We start from the raw sequence: 19,953 nt of genomic DNA on the forward strand, positions 1-19,953 counted from the left end.
GGGACCGGCCTCTGGCTCACAGCCCTGAGAAATGCTGGGAAAACCCCCTTTGGTAACGAGTTACATACTGCACACACCAGTGTTGCCCAAGGCGGTGTTCTCCATGCCAGAACCTCCTTCCAGAACCAGAACCAGCTGAGACCCATCACTGCCAGGCTCTCTGGGACAGGGACAGTGACACCTTCTGCTCTGGGTCAGGGTGAAATGTGGGAAATGCTGCTGTGACTTAGCTAAAAGCAGTTGGTTGAAAGGAAAACCTCGCAGCAGAGACATCCGTGGTATTAGAAGGCTGACAGCAAAGTCTGACTCCTCTCTCAGACATCCCAGGTGCTTCGCCATAGAACTGGTCAAAGAAGGAATCTGACCTCTTCATTTATGCAGCAGTGAAGAAATGATGTTAATCAGCCTTGGAAGTGGGGAAATGCTTAACACCACACTGGACACTGCCTAACGCTGCCTCTGCCAGGGAAGTAGAGGGAAGCAGCAGAACTCTGGGGGAGCCACAGGGCCCAAATGGGGGGCAAAGAGAGCACAGCCTATCAGTACTGTTTTTAGAGGCACCAACAGCCACTCAACATGCAAAAGCCAGTCCATTATATTTAATTCTGGAAATGCATTTCAGGTGGCACACTCCTTTGATAGCACAAGAGCTGTGTTAAATTGTGCTAGGCATCGCAAGTAATGGCAGCAATGGGCTGCTGTGAGTCAGCCAGCCCAGCATCAGTTCCCCTCTACTCCGGTTCTTCGTTCTGCTGAAGTATAATAAATATTGCTTACCACCAATATTTAGGGGTTGAAACTACCCTGCAGAAAATTTGCACAAATACTGCCCTCACTTCAATCTTTTTTCTGTTTTTCTCCAGGGGCACTGGAGGTAGCACCACACCACGAGCCCTGGTGCTGCAGGCACAGAGCCTTATGCTCACAGGAAGGCAGCAGATTATCAGAGCTGAGCAGGGTATTCCAGCTGGGCAGCCTCACACCTCAGGAAAATCATTAGTACCATGACCAGGAAAAGAGAGTAAATTCCAAGCTGAAAGAGATCTGTGACCCCTGACAGACAGCAAAGCAGGCAGGACGCTCTACTGAACTTCAGGCAATGCTCTGACTCTTCAGCTAAACTGCTTCACACGCCATTCATTTCCTCCCGCCTGACCCACAGTTTTACACAGCAAACAGCTATACCTTTCCTGCCCAGAACTCCATCCCAATTAGCTGTGGGCTGTAGGGAGGCCGCTGCAGCTACACCAGCTTAAACTGGTATAACAGCAGGGAGAACCAGGCCCTTCGCCTTTAAAAGCTCAACACTGGCCTTAGATTTCCATAGCCAGTACTTTCCCACTTAATCTTCTTTGTTGTAATTCACAAAAGTAAAATAAACACTCTACAAAGGTAGTATCTGAGTTTGGCCATTTTTTTGTTAACGCACAGTGCTAGTTACTGCTATTAACTCAATAAAAAAATCTTTATTCTGCTGTTTGAAAGGAGGCAATATCTGCAACCTGCATTAAAAATACCTTTCACACTGTAAAAAACAAATGAAACACCACAGGCTACAACTTTTCTAGAATCACACACCAGTTTCCTTGATCATAGTAACTCTTCTGAACCCTCACGCAATCCAGGGATCTGCACACTGCTTCCAGTTCCCCTTCACAGAACACATGGTAGTAACGGTGGAAAACAGGGCTGGGTTCTTGTGATTCCTTAGAGCCAGCTGGCAATGACACTCTATCAACACTTTCCCTTTTCTTTTTAGTGCCACCTTTCAGGTGCCAGGGAACCAGCAAATCTTGAGAGTGAAAGGAGGTTCGGTTAGCGTGAACAGGCAGTCTGGAGTCTGCGACTGGCTCTGCATCACAGCCTTCGTCCTTCGAGTCATTACGCAGTCGGTCAGAACGTGATGAGTCTTGGCTGCTGCTCTCAGGCGTTTGATCACTAAGCGGTCTCTGGGCTGTGCCAGTATTGATTTCCTCCTCCTTGTCTTTACTACCATTCTTGTCCTTAAGGTATTTAGACTTCTGGCTTTTGTATTCTTGTTCCATTGCCCAGACATAAATGAGTGCTGTTCCACCCGGTCTTAGAAGTCGAGCTAGTTCACAGATGGCAGCCAGCCTCCTCTCCTATAAAGCAAAAATGACAGCGTGAAGCTAGTACATAAAGACAGAAGAAGGGAATGGCAGCAGTTCCTCCTTTCTGTCTCTCCCCAAGACACAATAAAAGCAGAGGAATTTTTTCCACTATTCATTTTCATTCATAATATAGTCCATCACTATGCTCAAGCTAAGACATTTTCCTGAACAATTCTCTTTCCACCTGATAACAGTACCTTGCTGAGCACGATTTCTTGGACATATCAGCCCAGTTGGAAATGACTTCTGGAAGTCAGGAAATGAAACCTCTTCAAGAAGGCTGTTCAGTATCTAAAATCCCACATTCAGGTCTACCACACCTGATGATACACACCCTAAATTTTTAGCTGAAGGGTCAGAGTTACAACTTAAACAGGTCCTCTGACACCCCAAACAAAGATACGTCATCCTTCTCCAAAACAGATTTCTTTCTACTTTTTTATATTGCATTTGTAAATATTCGCTGTATTTCTCATATGGAGAGACCACTGGGCCCCACCTCAGATTACAGCTCCATGGTCTAAAAACTTGTTACAATTGCACAGCTCTTGCCAGGAGAAGATTACACAGCCCAGAGACACAGCAGACTACCGAGCAGTGTCCCTGCTGTTCTTCATAGCTGGACAATGAAGGCACCGAGAAAAAAAATCATGAGACCTGCTCAAGATCTGAGCCAGGAAGTAGCACATCTCTTGACTGCCAAAGCAGAGCCCCCTTCTCCAGTGTCACTAATTGTAAGCACACAAAAATGAAACACAAACACCTAGATCAAGGTGCCAGCAGGAGCATGGGCATCTGACAAGCAGAGGGAGAACGTGAAGAGAAAGTCTAAGCACCACAGCTTAACTCTGCTCTGACAACTGCTTACAGCAAACCTTCACTTTCCACCCACCATTTCGTTCTTCCCTTTAGCTTCCGCGAGCCCAAACTAGCTGATTTTTTATAACATTAGCAGCTCTGCACAGCAATACAACAGTACAGTGGGGCGCACAGAGGGGTGACTTACTGCTGTTGAGAAATGGTGGATGACAGCAATAGAGATGCAGGCGTCACAAGAACCGCTGCGGATTGGCACCGAGAGGGCGTCGCAGACAAAAGCCTGGAAATTTTTTTCTCCACAAATATCCACCAGGTTTTTGCTGCGATCACAGCCAACCTACAACAGAAAGGGTTTCATTAAGCTTTTCGTAAGAGCATAATTACAAGACTGGAGCATGATTTTCACTTGATGCTTACAGTAACAGAATCAACACAGTATCCTACTGAGGTAACACGTTTTAGTTTAAAATAAGAACGAGAGCGAGCGTGAGAAAATAGCCTTACATAAGAGGAATATATGGTTCTCGGGTATAGACAAAAAGAAAAACATGATGCTTAACACATAGATGGCAGACTGGATATTAGGCAGCTCATTGTACCACCCTGATTTTGAACCAGCTTAAGACAGAACAGGTTTCAACGTAACTTTTCTTCAAATCTGACTCTTAACATATCTTGCAACCAGCAAAACACAAGGTGACCTAACCTAGCCTCCGTATTTTCTTTTCCTTTCAATTACCGTTTGTAACCTGACAACATTTGAAGCAGCCAAATACAGAACTCACAAAAGCTGAATCTATAAGTATAAATGACAATCTGGTGACTTTGGTGGCATCGCTGAAGTATGTCGCACAGCTTCACTGATCACCCAACCCTCGTCACTTCAGTGCAAGTAAGTGCTCAGGTACAGTCTTCTTCACTCCCAGTACCACAATCCACAAAGATTTAAGCACAACATAATTTTCCAAGCTTCTGTACAGTCCAAATGAAGTGACCCCTGCCGAGTTTCAGCATCCATGCAGGGACAGGAACGACTCACACACTGCTGCAATGCACAACCAATTCCCTTTTATTGGTCTGCTTGCGTGGTTATATACATTTTCCATATCTGCACATGCGATCACGCTTATTCAGATAGGCTACAGACATAAATCACACGCTGTTCACGCTCCTCATATTCCCTTATGATTGGTAACTATGCACTAACGCCAGTAGCAACAGACCGCCTGCATGTCCTTGAACACATCTTGTTTTTGCTAACCCACATCATGTGCACTACCAGAACTTTCTCAATTGTTATTCTTAGCTGCCCTTTCCAGCAGCCTGTTCAGTTATGCTAACTGTTTTGCTTAAGCGGCCTAGTCATGCTAACTCTCAAACTACATCGACCCCAACAGACCCCTAGGAACCATTTCAGGACACCTCATAAAATGTTTCTTTGAGGCCGGTAACTAGTGGTGTCCCCCAGGGGTCAGTACTGGGCCCAGCCTTGTTTAACTTCATCAACAACCTGGATGAAGAGTTAGAATGTACCCTCAGCAAGTTTGCTGATGACACCAAACTGGGAGGAGTTGCTGATACACCAGAAGGCTGTGCTGCCATTCAGCGTGACCCGGACAGGCTGGAAAGTTGGGCAGAGAGGAACCTGATGAGGTTCAACAAGGACAAATGCAGGGTCCTGCACCTGGGGAGGAACAACCCCATGCACCAGTACAGGCTTAGGGTGGACCTGCTGGAGAGCAGCTCTGCGGAGAGGGGCCTGGGTGTCCTGGTGGACGACAGGTTAACCATGAGCCAGCAGTGTGCCCTGGCTGCCAAGAAAGCTAATGGGATCCTTGGATGCATCAAGAGGAGTGTGGCCAGCAGGTCGACAGAGTTTCTCCTTCCCCTCTACACTGCCCTGGTGAGGCCTCATCTGGAGTCCTGTGTCCAGTTCTGGGCTCCCCAGTTCAAGAAAGATGAAGAGCTACTGGAGAGAGTCCAGCGGAGGGCTACGAGGATGATGAGGAGACTGGAACATCTCTCCTACAAGGAGAGGCTGAGGGAGCTGGGCTTGTTCAGCCTGAAGAAGAGAAGGCTGCGAGGGGACCTAATAAATGCTTATAAATATCTGAAGGGTGGGTGTCAGGAGGATGGGGCCAAGCTCTTTTCAGTGGTGCCCAGCGACAGGACAAGGGGCAAAGGGCACAAACTGAAGCACAGGAAGTTCCGTCTGAACATGAGGAGGAACTTCTTCCCTCTGAGGGTGACAGAGCACTGGAACAGGCTGCCCAGGGAGGTTGTGGAGTCTCCTTCTCTGGAGACATTCAAGACCCACCTGGACAAGGTCCTGTGCAGCCTGCTGTAGGTGACCCTGCTTCGGCAGGGGGGTTGGACTAGATGACCCACAGAAGTCCCTTTCAACCCCTACCATTCTGTGATTCTGTGATATTTTTTTTTTCCCCTCTCTGAACCTTGCCCAGTTCCCAGATCAAAGACGGTAAGAAAAAGCATCTACAAGAGGTTTTTTACATGTTTGCATAAAAACAATAAATCCAAACCGATCAAGACCCTTCTGAAAGAACAGATAGAATGAGGCATGCACCACCATCATTTTCATGTCTGCCATGCACTTTGAATCCTCAAACCAAAGCCTTGCTACCAAGTCATGTAGCAAACTCGGCTTGCATGAGAATATTAAATTTATTTTTGTTTTCAATGATCAGCAACAAGTAGATGGCAGAGAACAGATTCATAATCCTAAATAATTACTGCTGACAGTGTTTAATGTATTTGACACAAGAAGAATGCTAATCCATGCTTTATGCAAAAAGAATAGCAAACAACTTGCTCTGGCTAATCAACCCAGTATAGACAACACCACTGCTAAAATTAAAAATCTCTTTTGTAATGACTAATGAAGATATATTTATTTTCCACCATAAGCTTTAATTTCATTGGTTCAAATCATTTTATCTTTCAGTCTACCATCACAGTTCTGAAGAAAACCAGGATTTGTTCCAGTCATACGTCCTGAAAGTTTCCAGGTGAGGTGCTTTCTAGTCAGGTCCCTGACTTTCAGTCCAAACTAAATGACACAGCTGTGAAAATGCCAACCTGACAACCCAAGATGATCCTCCACAAAAACAGCATGTCAAAAAACACATATGAATATGCGCATATTGTCCTGCCAGTTATCTCTAAACAGACCTGAAAAGATCAATGCTAGCATTGCTTTCCTCACATTTATTCCTTGGCCTCACCTCTGCGTTTACTGAAGCACTGACTGAATAGTGTTATTTACGAATGAAAAAAGAAAACTCTTGTTTGCTTGGAAGTAAACATAAAACCCCATCATTTCACCATGGAAGCCAACTGGAGTGTCTTTAAATTACTCTCATCATGGCACTGATTGAGCTGACAACCTGCATGTAGAGATTCCACGCCTCATCACCAGTGCCTTCAACTACTTTGGCAATTAAGACATCAGCATGCAGTATTTAATAAAGCTCAAAGGACCAAATTCAATTCTGGCAGAAGGAGGGGGAAGAATACTTGCAACTTCCACTGACAACAAGGTTTCCCAGAAAGAATTGCTTTGGCCCTGTGCGTCTATAGTGAAAAGGGACTGGATAATGGAATGCAATCCTCCCCTCTCAAAATGACCTTCAAAAAGGACTACACTGTATGTTGATGAAATCCAATGAACTAAGAATGAGAACAAAGGCATTGCTGCCAGAAGGTGAAGCCCTCATTTGCATCTAAATTATATCAAATAATTACAAAGTCAGGCTTACTTGTATTGTCATACTTTTTAAAGTGAATCTGCATCCAAAGCAAAAAGATTGTTTCGCAGTGAAAATGGAGACCTTGAAATAAATCACTTCGAATACATAGCTGCTCTAAAATAGGTATATTAGGCTAAAACTTTACATGGTTTTAAATGTAAACATTATAATAGGTGCTTTGCATATATACATAAATGCTGAACACAGGGAGTCACTACAGATATGCCTGGCAGTGAAGCTAAACAAATTTAGCATCCTTACTAGAATTACCTCTGCAGGTATTTTAAAAGAATTACAACCACCACATTCCTGCATTTTCTAGCTTACATGACACATGTATTCATTAAAATCAAAATACACTGGTTTCAGTCACTTAGAAAACAGTAAGCTAGTAAAAAGCAGCTAACTTCAGTGGTGCAACGCTAGCTTACAGCTGGAAAATGATGATTTTTATGAGTATAGAAACATTTACAGCACGTGTCAGAGAGCCCAAGTTCAGCTTTTCCCAATTCTGTTACTGATTTCTACATTCTGAAGCACACAGAAGCTTTGATGTGATGAAGTTTTGTTTACAGAAAACAGTTCAAAGGAATGTTTTAATTTAGAACAGGCTTATTTTTCTCTTTAATTAAACATGCGATCAAAATATTTTCTAAAATAATTCTTAAAATATAACTGGAATGCTTTAATTTTTGCCAGTTCAGATCTCTAACTTCGATGCTTAGCACAGGATATTGTCCTTGCTGACATATCTTCTAGAAGAGGGGAGAAAGGCAGATTAATTACTATTAGTTTAGTGCCCAAAACTAACAGAATCTAGTACATCTCTTGGTGAGCCAAGCTGCATACATTTTTAAAGTTCCCTATTTCTTATTATCTGTGAGTCTTCAATGATTATTTCTTATACCTGTTTTCTCAGTTTTCCAAATCAAATTACTTGCTGAAACCTCCCATTTTCTCATACCTCTCTCAAATAGCACGGCTGACTATTCAGCTGAATCCACCTCAGCATGTCCACCTCTCCGCAAGTTGCTCTACACCTTTTAGTATTTCCCCAAAGGAGGCTGGCTTCTCAGGTTTCTCAGATTTTACTCCAGGCAGCCATTCCCACATCCCTGCTTTTTCTGCAGGTACCTCCACCCCTCTCTTCACTCATTTTTGTGATGCAGACAATGGCTCACAGGAGCTCCAGAGTGGCCACTGACACCTATGTACTGGGGCTCAGAATCCAGATACAATGAAAATCAGTACCTGAAATCCCTGTTAAAAGTGTATCTATCTGGATAAATACTAACTGCATCCAACTCTTGTTTTAAGCCAGGAAATCTGTATTTGTATGGAGGTCCGTAATGCCGCAACTAGAACCCCAGCAAACACAAAACATAAAAAAAAAAAAAAAAAAAAAAAAAAAAAAGAGGCAAAAGCATGCCCTCATCCTGGCATGCAGCACCTTCTCTTTAGGGCATGCTGGGTAACACAAACCTTTAGACTAGTGGAAGTATCAAAAAAGGCTAAGATATGAGAGGATAAGGGAAAGGAGAAACAAATATAACACCTGTGATTTGTCCGAGTTTGCAGCAACTTTGTCCTGGCTTCCTGGGAACAGGATAACACAGGCAGAGAACTCATCCCGCTCCTTTGCATTCCCAAGCACCTTCACCTCGACTGTTTCAGCCAGGAGCAGCTAAACCAAGTTTTACAAAATCTAGTTAACGCAGTGATTTGGAACAGAAACTAAATAAATAGCTTGCTTTGCAACAGTGCTGCAAATCTGCAAGAGATAAATCCTCTTGCAAGCTTAAATAAAGATAGGTAAAGAGAGGTCAATGCTGCCCACTATTACATATTTTCTTTCTATGTTACCTCGTTATAACTAGCTCTACCTAGTAGAATTAGTTCATTTAAGCATCTGGAAACCCAACTGATTCAGCACATTAGACACTGATGAAGAAAATGACATCTAATTTTGAAATCCAGCCACCAAATGGAATTATGTGGCTCCCTGGAGAAACACCTCAGCTATAACTGATAGCACGAGAGCCTCGAGGAACCAAATTACATTCCAGCAAAGACACGCATACATAGAAAAAGACGCACAGCCACAGCAAGACAGACAAATCTGCTTCCTCCAGTTGGTCTGAGTCAGGCCTTTAGCATTCCTTTCACGTAGTGTTTTGGCTTCCCATTGTGTACAGTCAGGGTGTCTGTGGAAACAAAGTGCTCAAACGTGAAGATCATTTCTCAATGACAAAGCATCAGAACCAAGTTGAGCAGTTCAATGCTCATTATGATTTTGTGCTGCTGTTGCTCAGTGCCTTCTGAGCAATCTCCATGCCAGATCTCCCATCATTTCAATGACTCCTACTCATTAAGAGGAAAGGGCAGGAACGGTTCCTCTGCCTCGCCCTCCAATCACTACAATACAGTGAGCTGGCTCCAAATATACTTTTTTAAGTTAGTTTTGTCCTTCCTGCTTTTACCCACTATTAATTCCTTTGGACAGGGATCTGTTCTCAACCAACGCGAACCCAGCGCAACTAAAACCCACCCACCATTACGCAACCACACCACAGCAAACCTCCACCCACTCTCTTCTGCACACCGTGGCAAAATCAAACTTTGTTTACACAGTTACCACAGATCCCAGTTTGGGACAGTAATGCAGAAAACAGAAAGATGCACATCTCACAACTAAAGGGTGTCTTACAAGGTCACGTGAAACACAAGCAACATGACTGATTACCTTTGAGTGACACGCACTACAGAAACAGGCACGCCTGTGTTAAAACAAACCATTTGGGCTCCTGCATTGCCATCACTTTTCTTCCTAGCATCAGTATTCTGGCAAGGAGAGCAATTTCTTTATATAAAGTATCTGCACAATGGCATTTTCAGTTGTTTGTTACTGGATTTCTCACCAGTTTATCAGTGCAATTAAAACTGTAAACCACAAAATTGAAAGGCTTCAATATCTTTCACTGACACCCTAGCCCTGTGAGGATGTACACATCACCACATGTACCTGGACACTGGAAACCATGAGACAGAGCTAAAGCTCATAAAAATTGATGACATACATTGCCATGATGTCAACTGGCTCTGGAATGAAACCCTTGTGGTGATGGGTGGATGGGTAAGGCTGAAACGTAGCATTCTGTAAAAATAAAAGCCCAGCTTACAGATATGAATCTCAAACTTGAAAGTAATTAAACTATTAAATAATCCCCCCAAAATGAGGTTGGGTGGGGAGGGCAACGTGCAAAAAAAACCCTAAAACTATTTCTCTCTATTTCATTCATTGAAACAATAAAAAAGCTGGGTGAGACAGAAAAAGTAATCTGAAATTTTACTAAATTCAACCTTTCCCCAGTCTTTGCCCAAACTATATCAGACTTGGATTCCATACTTTTGCTCAAACACTCTTAATCTGAATTTATTTGTCACAAAATTGCTGCTCTTTCACTATGTCAGAACAATGCAGCTGTTACAGCACTGTCATTTTCACTGCACACAGCTGGACTGACGTGCGTTTCATTGTCACAGCCACTCTCAAGTGGGTAAGGCTATATGTAATCATCCAAAGAAACTGAAGCAAATACAGTAGCACAGACCACACTGAAGACTTCTTCAGACAGTGCATGAAGATTAAAACCATCAAGAGAGCAACACTAGCTTTGATCTACCATTAGCGCGGCTACTTAAAGTATCCAATCTAGAAACGTACAGTGACCTTTGTATCACATTGCTTGCCTTCAGAAAGTGGTTGCCTCACGTTTTCAGTATTTCTGAGTGAAAACACACCAAGCTACACAGATATATTGACAGTGCTCTACCCAACCCCTAAACAACTCCTAATTTCACAGCATTGCTTCATGGCTTCTTTCCCGACAGGACCTAGGCTAAGAGCTCCAGTGCGCTGTGCATAAAAACTTCTCAAGAGCCACAGCAACTGCTGTGAGGGAAAGGCTGCAACAACTCTTAAGTTTCTGCTCAGGTTTCATGCCCCCAAATCAGAAGTAGTAAATGAGGGAAGAAACTGATGCCCTGCATCTAGAGAGCACTCTCCTTATCCCAACAATGCACCTGATACACAGGGCGTATTCTTTAACCCCTCACCCTTGGATCCATGCCCACCCTGTAGTGAACAGACACATGGGAAACAGCACTATATAATCAGACCTTTCTTCTGTTGAACCCAAATAAGAACCCAGGAGGACAACAAAAAGTGGAACAGACTGCTCCTTTCTGCCTCACATAAAAAGAACAGCTGAACAGGCTGACTCATCCAACACAGTCACCATGACAAGGAGATGGGCTACCGGCAATAATACTTGTACATCCCTAACACTTGTTGTACAGTACATCCTATATAACAGTACAGCAAGGGAACAGAGGTAAAAATCCCATCAAGGAATGTAAGAGTACCGATTTCCCATTAAGGAGTAAGGGAGTACTGATTTCCCACAAATCAAAACCCACAAAATAAAGAATTGACGTCAGAAACCTTCCACAGTCACAGAAACAGCGAAGTATTCAAAGCAGTACCTTGCTCCAAATAATAGTCATTACCAGTTGCTTTAGAAGATGCACAAAAGCCAGTCATCAGGACAGTTCACTTTCTAAAAATCTGGCCACAAGAAAAGTGTCTTGCTAACTCCTGTCTGCTGGCACTTTCCTTCAGGTCAAAGAACAAGGTTTTGTATTGCCTACAAAGTCATCATGTGTCTCTTATAAGAATTTGACCCAATTCCTCTGGCTGCTGGTTAGCGCTTGGCTTTCTGGCATTTTATGACTGTAAGTTCCATCCAATAAATGGCACCAAATGCGCCCAAAGTATTTTGTCTTCTCAGCAGAAAACAGATTACTGCAGTTTAACCTGCTCCCAAACCATCAGGTCCCCTTGGATCATCTCACTGTCCTCACTAGCAGCAACTACTCATACCCATGCTACGTGATCTAAGTGACACCTACTGATAACGCTTCATCAGTACCGAATGACGTCCAACAGTCCTACCTTCCTTTGTGTCTAAACCAGTGTAACACCACACCACTCCTCTCACCTACAATAATTTAGTTCTCTTAGTCTTCTTGAGATAAAAATTTTTGTTGAAAGTTTAGAAACTTCTGTAAACACAATATACACCCTTTCTTCTTTAAGGACACTTTGGCTGACATAAAAAAAAATATAGTAGAAAAGAGGTGTCACACCCATCCTCCTGAGACTCTGTGCTAGCTTGCAGACAAACATAAGCAAAAGCAAAGTCTAGAGTCTAACTCCAACCAAGAAGAACCAGTTGTCACCAGCAGAAAATAAAATGTCAAGGGAGGCCAACTTCATGAAGCAATTCCCAGATTCTATTTCTCAACAGTCTAAGCTGCTTCTTTAAAAGTTTCCTCCCTTTCACTGTTATTTTTCATGTTTTGGATTTCTCCTGCAGGCACATATGAAATGAGGTAACTCCTGAAGTATAAAGGAGAAGAGCTGGCTTTCATTTGACTGCCAGTAGGTATGTGACCTTTCTTTCCCTTGGTTGGTTAACTGTAGGCTCCAGAAAACAGACTGGTGCTGGCAATTTCTCAAACACAGCATCTTGCAGATATTTTACCTTAAAAACCTGCCACAAACCTACATCACAGCAATTTACTAAATTCATTCTAGGACCAGGTGACCTTCATGGTACCCTGACAAACTCATCTCCTCTCTAGTTAGGTTTGCTGATTTTTCTTACAGGAGCCAGGAGTGAAAGACTGAAATGTACTGACCATTAATAATTATTTTCAGGCTACAGCAGTCAGGCATAAACATGCCTACTTATAAAACAGTTGATTTTCTTCTAGCTTACAAGAACAGCAATAGGAATAAATCCATTATAGACACAGCGCTGTAAATAACTTATGTTTTATAGCTGAATATAAATAGCAGGACAGAAACTCCTGAAAGACAAACAAGTCTGACTATTATTATTAATAATGAATGTTTTGCCTTACATAGAAGTTTTCAATCTGATGGATTTCAGAGTGTTCCATAGTACAAGCACAAGAAAGAATCAGACTATTCTCGAACACAGGAGAGCAGATAGCACTGTGCACACCTCTCAAAGATTTCTTTTGGGTAGAAATAACAGGAAGTTTGACCCTTGCAAAAAAGTCTTTGAAATATTTGCAATAAAACCTATCTCTTGGTTCATACTTGTATGTGCTTCACGTCTCCCTGATAGGAAGGGAGGGAAAGTAAAACTGGGCTAAGCATAGACTGTGAGACAGGGAAGGTGATGAGAACATCAGCAAGAATGATGTCAGAACTGTCTAACAGTGAAAAAAAGGGAGCGAGAGAAAGGCCAGAAATCTGCGCTGAAGTTGAGACTCCCCCATGAATTTTATGTTGGCATATTTACTGGGCCTACGCACAGAGACAGCGGTGGGACAGCCAAACGTGACATCATTCACAAGTGAGCCACACCACCAGGGCAAAGAGGACTGAAGAGGATATATGAAAAGTAGTACTGCGCATGGAGATTTCAGGGATGTATACAGAGCATTCCCCACCCACCAATTGAAAAACTTGTTGGAAACATTCAAACTGCCCAAACATTTTCCTTTTTAATAAGCTTATTCAACAACAACAACAAAAAAGCTAGCACATCCACTACAATTTTTCAACCCACTGCACCTACTACTGTGTTTTTTTTTTTATGAACATCTTTTGACTTGCAAAGTAAAAGTGGCTTTGAAAAAAGAAAAAAGGTTAATGCACATAGTGAATGGATGTGAAAACCTAACACAACTGGTAATTGATCTTGGCTCAGGAAACAGCTTTCTGTTCTTGGCAGTCTTCCCATGGCTGAAGCTCCAACATGCTACAACTGCACGATGGAACAGACACTAGTATCAATGAAAACAAATGACAGTAGCTACTACTTACCATGTACAAATCCTTGTTGATGCCTAGATATTTCCCATTACCACAACCAACATCAGCCACTACTGACCCTTTTGGTAGGGACCTGAGAAACTCTACAATCTGGGGCCATGGGCTATGTCTGGTACTGCTGAAGTGTGTGGCAATCTCTTCGTACACCTTGTGTACATATTCTTGCTCCAGCTTCGATGCCTCTATCTCACTGTGCGGAAATGAAGGTTGTACCTGTCTCTGCTGTCCTTTCTGGCTGTCACAGACAGATGGGTAAACTAGATACAGCAACAGATACACAAACAACAAAATCTTTAAAAGTCATTCCTTGTTGGTTAAACTTATTTAGCAAAATAAAATTAGAAGTGAAATACTAAAATGCAAGAAATCCTTCATTCCTCCTTGACTTTTTAAAAACTGAAATGCAGGTCAAGCTGCAGAAGTGTCTGATGACCTTAAAATAAGGAAGCTGCCCATGTGTATTAGAGGCCATTTGCAGTGATCATTCACCCTGCTATGTTAACAAGGTTTATGCTTTCAAAACTGAGAAAGTGTCTCTAATATCAAAGATCATTACATCATTGCAGTTCAGCCTCTGAAATTCTGTTCTGAGGGCACAAATGGACTTCAATTCCATGTAATCATTGAGCCACCAATCTATTATTAGCTGTACTGCCCTAAGGCACTGACACAGCTCTGTCACTGCAGATCTGACTGCTTCTCCTTCTCTAATGGACTTATTTTCACAAAATTACAGTCCAGTTCAAATGAAAAACAACCAAAACTGACAGGAACCTGAAGAACAGTAGCTACTTTTATTCTGTTACATTATTCCAGCACTTGAGGTCCCAATGAAATGCAAGATTCCAGATTGCTTGCCTAGCTCTGGAGCAAGCCAAATGCCTTCCCATACGGGAGAAACTCCAGCAACCACATGGGTGCAACCGACTCAAGCCATACAGTATGCCTAACCCTGAACCATTCAGGAATTAGGATCCCAGGACTTCCAAAACTACCCAAAAGGATAAACCAGTTGGCTCAAAAAAGAAATGCTTACATATTGGTGATAAATCACAATTTTGACTTGAAGATCACCTCAAGTCACTTACTGCAATTGCAAGGGCTTCTCCTCACTTTCCTGAATGTAAATGATGTCCTTGTTTCCCTTCGATGTAGTGTTAAATCTCCAGCACCAGCAGTGATTGTTCCAACTCTTTGCCCAAGCTCAGACGCTTGAATGACATCATATTTCCGGGGTGTAATCCTAAAACAAAGTAACATAAAATAAAAAAATAATTCAATTCACATCAGGAAAAAAAATATCAACTCTCCTTTGTAAAAAGGCAATTCTTAAACACTGTGACAAGTGTGATGACAACATGCTATTTAATGTACTGCTGCTTCTCAGTTTTCAACTTATTCAATTTCAGAGAAAAAAAAAAAAGGAGCTGACATAAATTAGTGACGTTAATTAGAGTGTTATTTAATTGCAAGCAACTACATTTCCCTTCCCTCCCTTCCTTTCCTTCCATAAAGTTTGGTTGTTTATTTTTCTGGGATTTATATTTTTTATAAATTCACTTTACTTAAAAAAATATATTTGTTAATATACACTACTAAAAACGGTGGCTATGGGTACAAAAGCATAGAACTGGCTGAGCTCTACACCAGTAGATTGAAGTTTCTTGTTATAAAGGGGCCTCTCCAATGAGCTCTGCTTTGCAACAGAATTGCTTTTCTATTCCTTGACAACAGAAGATGCAAAGAATGTAGCACTTGGGAGATTTGCTAAAATGCCTGAAGGGAGAAACTGCTGTAGATATCTCTTGACCAAAATCTGTCTATCAATCAAGCAAACTGGGAGCAGTAGCTTCTTAAGCTACTTCAGGATTTGGCATGGATCTTAATGGAACACAAAAACATTTTTGCAAGGACAAAATTCATAAAATGAAAGTGACTTGGAACTTGCTTGGGATGACAAAAGTTTCAAATAATTTTATGAAGAGTTTACATTCCAAAGAAGTACCAAACCCAAGAATTTATAATAGCTCTACAAACAGATCTCCCTCTCATTTTGTTCCTCCTAGCTTTGAAAGTAAAATGCAAAACACAACATGAGGGAAGAGAAACAGCTGCACCCACATGTAGCTTCCCATCACTTGCACATGGGAAAAAGTAGGTACTCTTGGAACAAAATGGAAACTCTTCAGGGAAATAGCTTAGCACTTCAAAGCTGTTACTGTCACACTGAAATGCTTCCTGAACTTAGTCATCAAGGAGATTAAAGCAGAGATTTCCTCATGAAAAAAAAAAATCTCTCAGGAATGGGCCTTTCAGTGAAGCCCCTTCAGAGGTGCTGACTTCAAAGCACTTGACTCCCAGCAAGGCAAACTCTCGTTATAAAACCGACTTCCATATTGGTTAGCAGAGTTTAACCCTCATAGGTTGAGCCAAAAGGGGGAAAAAAAGTGTCTTACATGTTTTAATACAGCAGAGATTTATTGCTTAATGTTTTAATAAATTCAGTCTCATCTCAGATTTCTACTGGAACTTTTTTGCAGGTCATATGAAACTGTTGACCAGCAGCTGTACTTAACCAAGAAGAATGATTCGAACGCCAAGCAGGCAGCCTGCAGCCTGACCAGCATTCCTGTACTTTACTGTATGCCATTGTTCCTACCCCAGGGAAGCTGATCTCTAATCCAGTCACAGGGAAGAAGAGTGCCAGTCCTCTCTGTCTGGAAATCAGGAAGCAGTGCATTGATTCTCCATCTAGACGATGCAAAAACAAGACATGGAGCAGCCCCAAGAATGGAAATCTCCCAAAGGCAGCCACGGAAAGCATGGGATCTAATAAAGAACTGCCTTGTTCATGGCAGATAAAGCTATGATGAAATAATCAGCTGAGGATGACCAAGACTACCTGGACAGGAGAACTTCAAATCCCAAGTCTGCAGATTTTCTGACTGATTTTCTTTTGTACCTGCAGCAATAAGCTAAGCATAGCAGCTAATATTTTCAGAAATAAGTCACCTTTTTCAAGGTTCTAGTTTCAACCTACATAATTCCCTTCTGCCTACACTACAAGCAAGAACTCTAGTTAAAGGCTGGGCTAAAAACAGGATTCCCATTTACTGTCAAAAATAAAATGCTGCACATCCTCTTGCTTGGCACAAAGTTGTTTTACTATTCCAGTGTCAGGGATGGTATTTTGCCAGGTTACCCAAACAAAAACAAACCTCACTGGGGGGGTGGGGGAATCACAGACGAACCTCATCAGAAAAGCCATAATTTTACTTTCACCTATGAGACAAAACAAGCACGTATCTTTCGTTCTCCTTGATGACACTATATAGCTTACTTCTTAACCATATGTTTCTCTTTCAGAGAGAAAAGAATAAAAAAAATTTTCCTGCGTATTTTGTTGACAGGGTCAAAGTGAAGTCTCTAATTCCCCTAGCATCCAAATATACATATTGAAAACATTTCCAGAATAATTCAAAAACTGACCCTTTTGCTCTCTAATTTGACTTCTGAGGAGTAGATAAAAGGCATCACAAATGATCTTAAATACATCTTGACATGTATGCAAGTGAATTTACTACACTTGCTAGACAGATGATTAATCTTGTTGATTACAACAGTATGCTCCACTAGCATGATGAAAGCTTACTCCAGTTGAGTATCTTGACCCACTACTGCTTTTAAAAATACACAGAAAAACTATTTTTCGGAAAGGTGGACAAGCACTGGGACAGAAATAATATGCATGAGTAGAAAGATCTGGGATCTTCATCTCAAGTGTAGTTTATGTCATTGGTTCTCAAAAGACAACCATCACTAAGGTACAAGTGAGTTAAGTAATAACCTCATTCCAGTTCTTAGTAGGCAGGTACACCACCCCAACTTGAATGCCTGCTGGCAAGTACTGCAAGTACCCCGCATGCATTCTTCCCCCTCCTGGGAGTTTGGCTGTCCAGGACCAGCTTGGAAAGAGCAGAGCTGGTGGCCTTGGAGAAAGCTGTCAAAGACAGCCAGAGGCCTCAGCAAGGGCCACCCCTCCCTCCCCTGGGAGCTGCTGTTAAACAGAGGCTGTCCCACTGGGCCTTGCCCTAGATGCGTCCCAGCTGTGTCTGGGCATGGCCACCGCCGTGCTGATCCGGGCCTTGACCCCCAGGGTGACGTCACAGCCTGGCCCCAGCCCACTCCCATGGAGCTGCCTGATACCCAGGGTCGGGGGCTGGCCCCCAGCTCCCCTGGGCCTCTTGTCGTCTCCAGGCCAGTAACGTCACTGACATGGGAACTGCACTACGTTCTTAAGAGTTGCAGATAACCTTTCCAAAAGACAGAGTATGATGCTGGTATGAGTGTTCAGTCTCATATGCCAAAAACCGAAGGACCTCACTGCCCTGGGCTTCTACAATGTTGCACGTCAGAAGTACCAGCTGCTTTGTACAACTATGTAATTTAATGAGGTGGTATACAGGTGGTACAAGTGCTCTATAAAAATGAATAAAGGCAAAGGTCATTGGGGAGTTCATATTCACCCTTCTTCATAATACAAATTAACCAGTAAAACTCAAAGGCAGAAAATCTTCTGCCAATAAAAGGATCTGCTGTTTAATTTACACAGAATGTAATTAGTCTCTTCAATTAACTGTGGTAACCAGTGATGCCTTGGGTCAAACAAAGGAAGAAACATTTACCATGGGCATTTCTGTCCAACATGAGGGTTTCCAGTCTCCTGAAGTGCACTACTGTCACTCTCAGGGCTCACCAAGGTTTTAGCCTTTTTGTCCTTTTCAGCGCTCCTATTGTAAATATCTCCCAGTGGTGCACAACTTAAAATGCATGTATTTAAACTCTATAATAATAAGCAAAGCCTCAAGACATATTTCGAGAAATCTCTTTTCCAGGATCCTAAACCTGCTCAGTACAATGCAGCCTTATCAGCAATTAAAACGTCCCTAAAGCAGATGGGAAGAGCTCAAGAAGACTCCCCTTTGCCACCCTTATACCCTCCATGCAGGGGAAGTCACTCTTTTAAATCAGTCCTCCTCTAAAGACTTTTGCATATGTGATCAAATGGGAAAAGCTGTGGGCTGAAAAGAGAGAAAGGAAATGGTGACGCTAATTGCACTGCAATCAATTCTTTGCCAGCTCAGAGTCATTGAGGACTTTCACACCACAGATGTGAGAGCGATGAGTGAAACTTCACTTGTGACAGTAGCAGGACACTGCAGCTCAGGGACTGGCAATTAGCTTCCTAAAATCCCCAATTTTTTCAGTTTAACCTGAGCAGCATCTGAGCAGAGGGGTGAATTTGTATAGTAATTATAAAACTTGACTTCACTTCTTTCAGAGCAATTTTAAATACAGAATGCCATTCACAAAGCAAACAAACAACATATATTATTTTTCTATTATCCGCAGTGCAGGGACTCTTACACATACCCATGTGTCCACAGGTATCTGGATTCTCCAGCCATCACCAATAAACTGCACCGGGGCAGCATAATTGCCACTGTGTGGCCATCAGGGTGTTTGAAATCCATCACAATCTAAAAAGAAACAAAACCAGCCACCATGAATGAGTATGACTTAGAGAGCTTCATATACATGCCAGACATTCTCAAGTCCTAGCTTTGGTTTGCCTCTTCAATGTGTTCATCAGAATATTGCCACAAAACAGCTCCTTATTTCCTAGGGCCGCACAAGCCTCTAGGTCTCCATCCTTAAGATCTCTCCCTTTCAGCACTGTGTTCAATAATCTGAGGCAGTCACAAATACCTGTGTATACATAGATAATTAAAATACTGAAAATAGGCATATATATATATATGTCTTTTCACAGTAACAGCTTTCTTTGTGAGAACACAGTAGCACCGTCTAATCTCTGTGTGTACCTGTGAGGTAGGAAAGGATCACTACCCCTTAACTAAAGGCAACTACCTAAGAGGAGGAGAGGGCTCCTTTGCTGCAACTCAGGCATCTGAAAGCTAGGTAGCTGGGCTAAGACAGTCAGCTACTGTCTTTTTGTGAAGACTATGCAGAGAGAGACAAGTATCTCCACAGAGTGATTCATCCTGGTCTAAGATGTAGAGTTAAGTGACATGGAACGACCCTGTGCCTTCTGGAAATGCCTATCCATTCACAGCAGACTGGGCTGAGACAATTACCTCAAGAGTAGACACATAACATTTAGATAAGCAGTATTAGGTGAGAGAAATAATCTCCAACCTGCCCACATTCTTGCAGCACAACAGGCACATGCAGTCTCCCAAGATCCTGACAAACATGCCAACTACCAGACCATCCTCTTGTT

At 42.4% G+C, this 19,953-nt stretch overlaps 1 protein-coding gene across 3 annotated transcripts in view; it reads right to left on the minus strand.

Moving 5' to 3' along the window:
* Positions 1-1,400: 1,400 nt before the first annotated feature.
* Positions 1,401-19,953, minus strand: part of ALKBH8 (alkB homolog 8, tRNA methyltransferase) — a 50,902-nt gene continuing 32,349 nt past the window's right edge. For all 3 annotated transcript variants that reach the window (XM_075418289.1, XM_075418297.1, XM_075418302.1), the window contains 5 exons: positions 19,083-19,189; positions 14,738-14,892; positions 13,641-13,906; positions 3,139-3,288; positions 1,401-2,123 (listed from right to left, as the gene is read on the minus strand). In XM_075418289.1, coding sequence (XP_075274404.1) covers positions 1,554-2,123; positions 3,139-3,288; positions 13,641-13,906; positions 14,738-14,892; positions 19,083-19,189 — 1,248 coding nt within the window. In that variant the 3' untranslated portion in view covers positions 1,401-1,553. The remainder of the gene's footprint in view (positions 2,124-3,138; positions 3,289-13,640; positions 13,907-14,737; positions 14,893-19,082; positions 19,190-19,953) is intronic.

Source organism: Opisthocomus hoazin, chromosome 1, assembly GCF_030867145.1.
Source record: "Opisthocomus hoazin isolate bOpiHoa1 chromosome 1, bOpiHoa1.hap1, whole genome shotgun sequence".
NCBI classification, from domain to species: Eukaryota; Metazoa; Chordata; class Aves; order Opisthocomiformes; family Opisthocomidae; genus Opisthocomus; species Opisthocomus hoazin.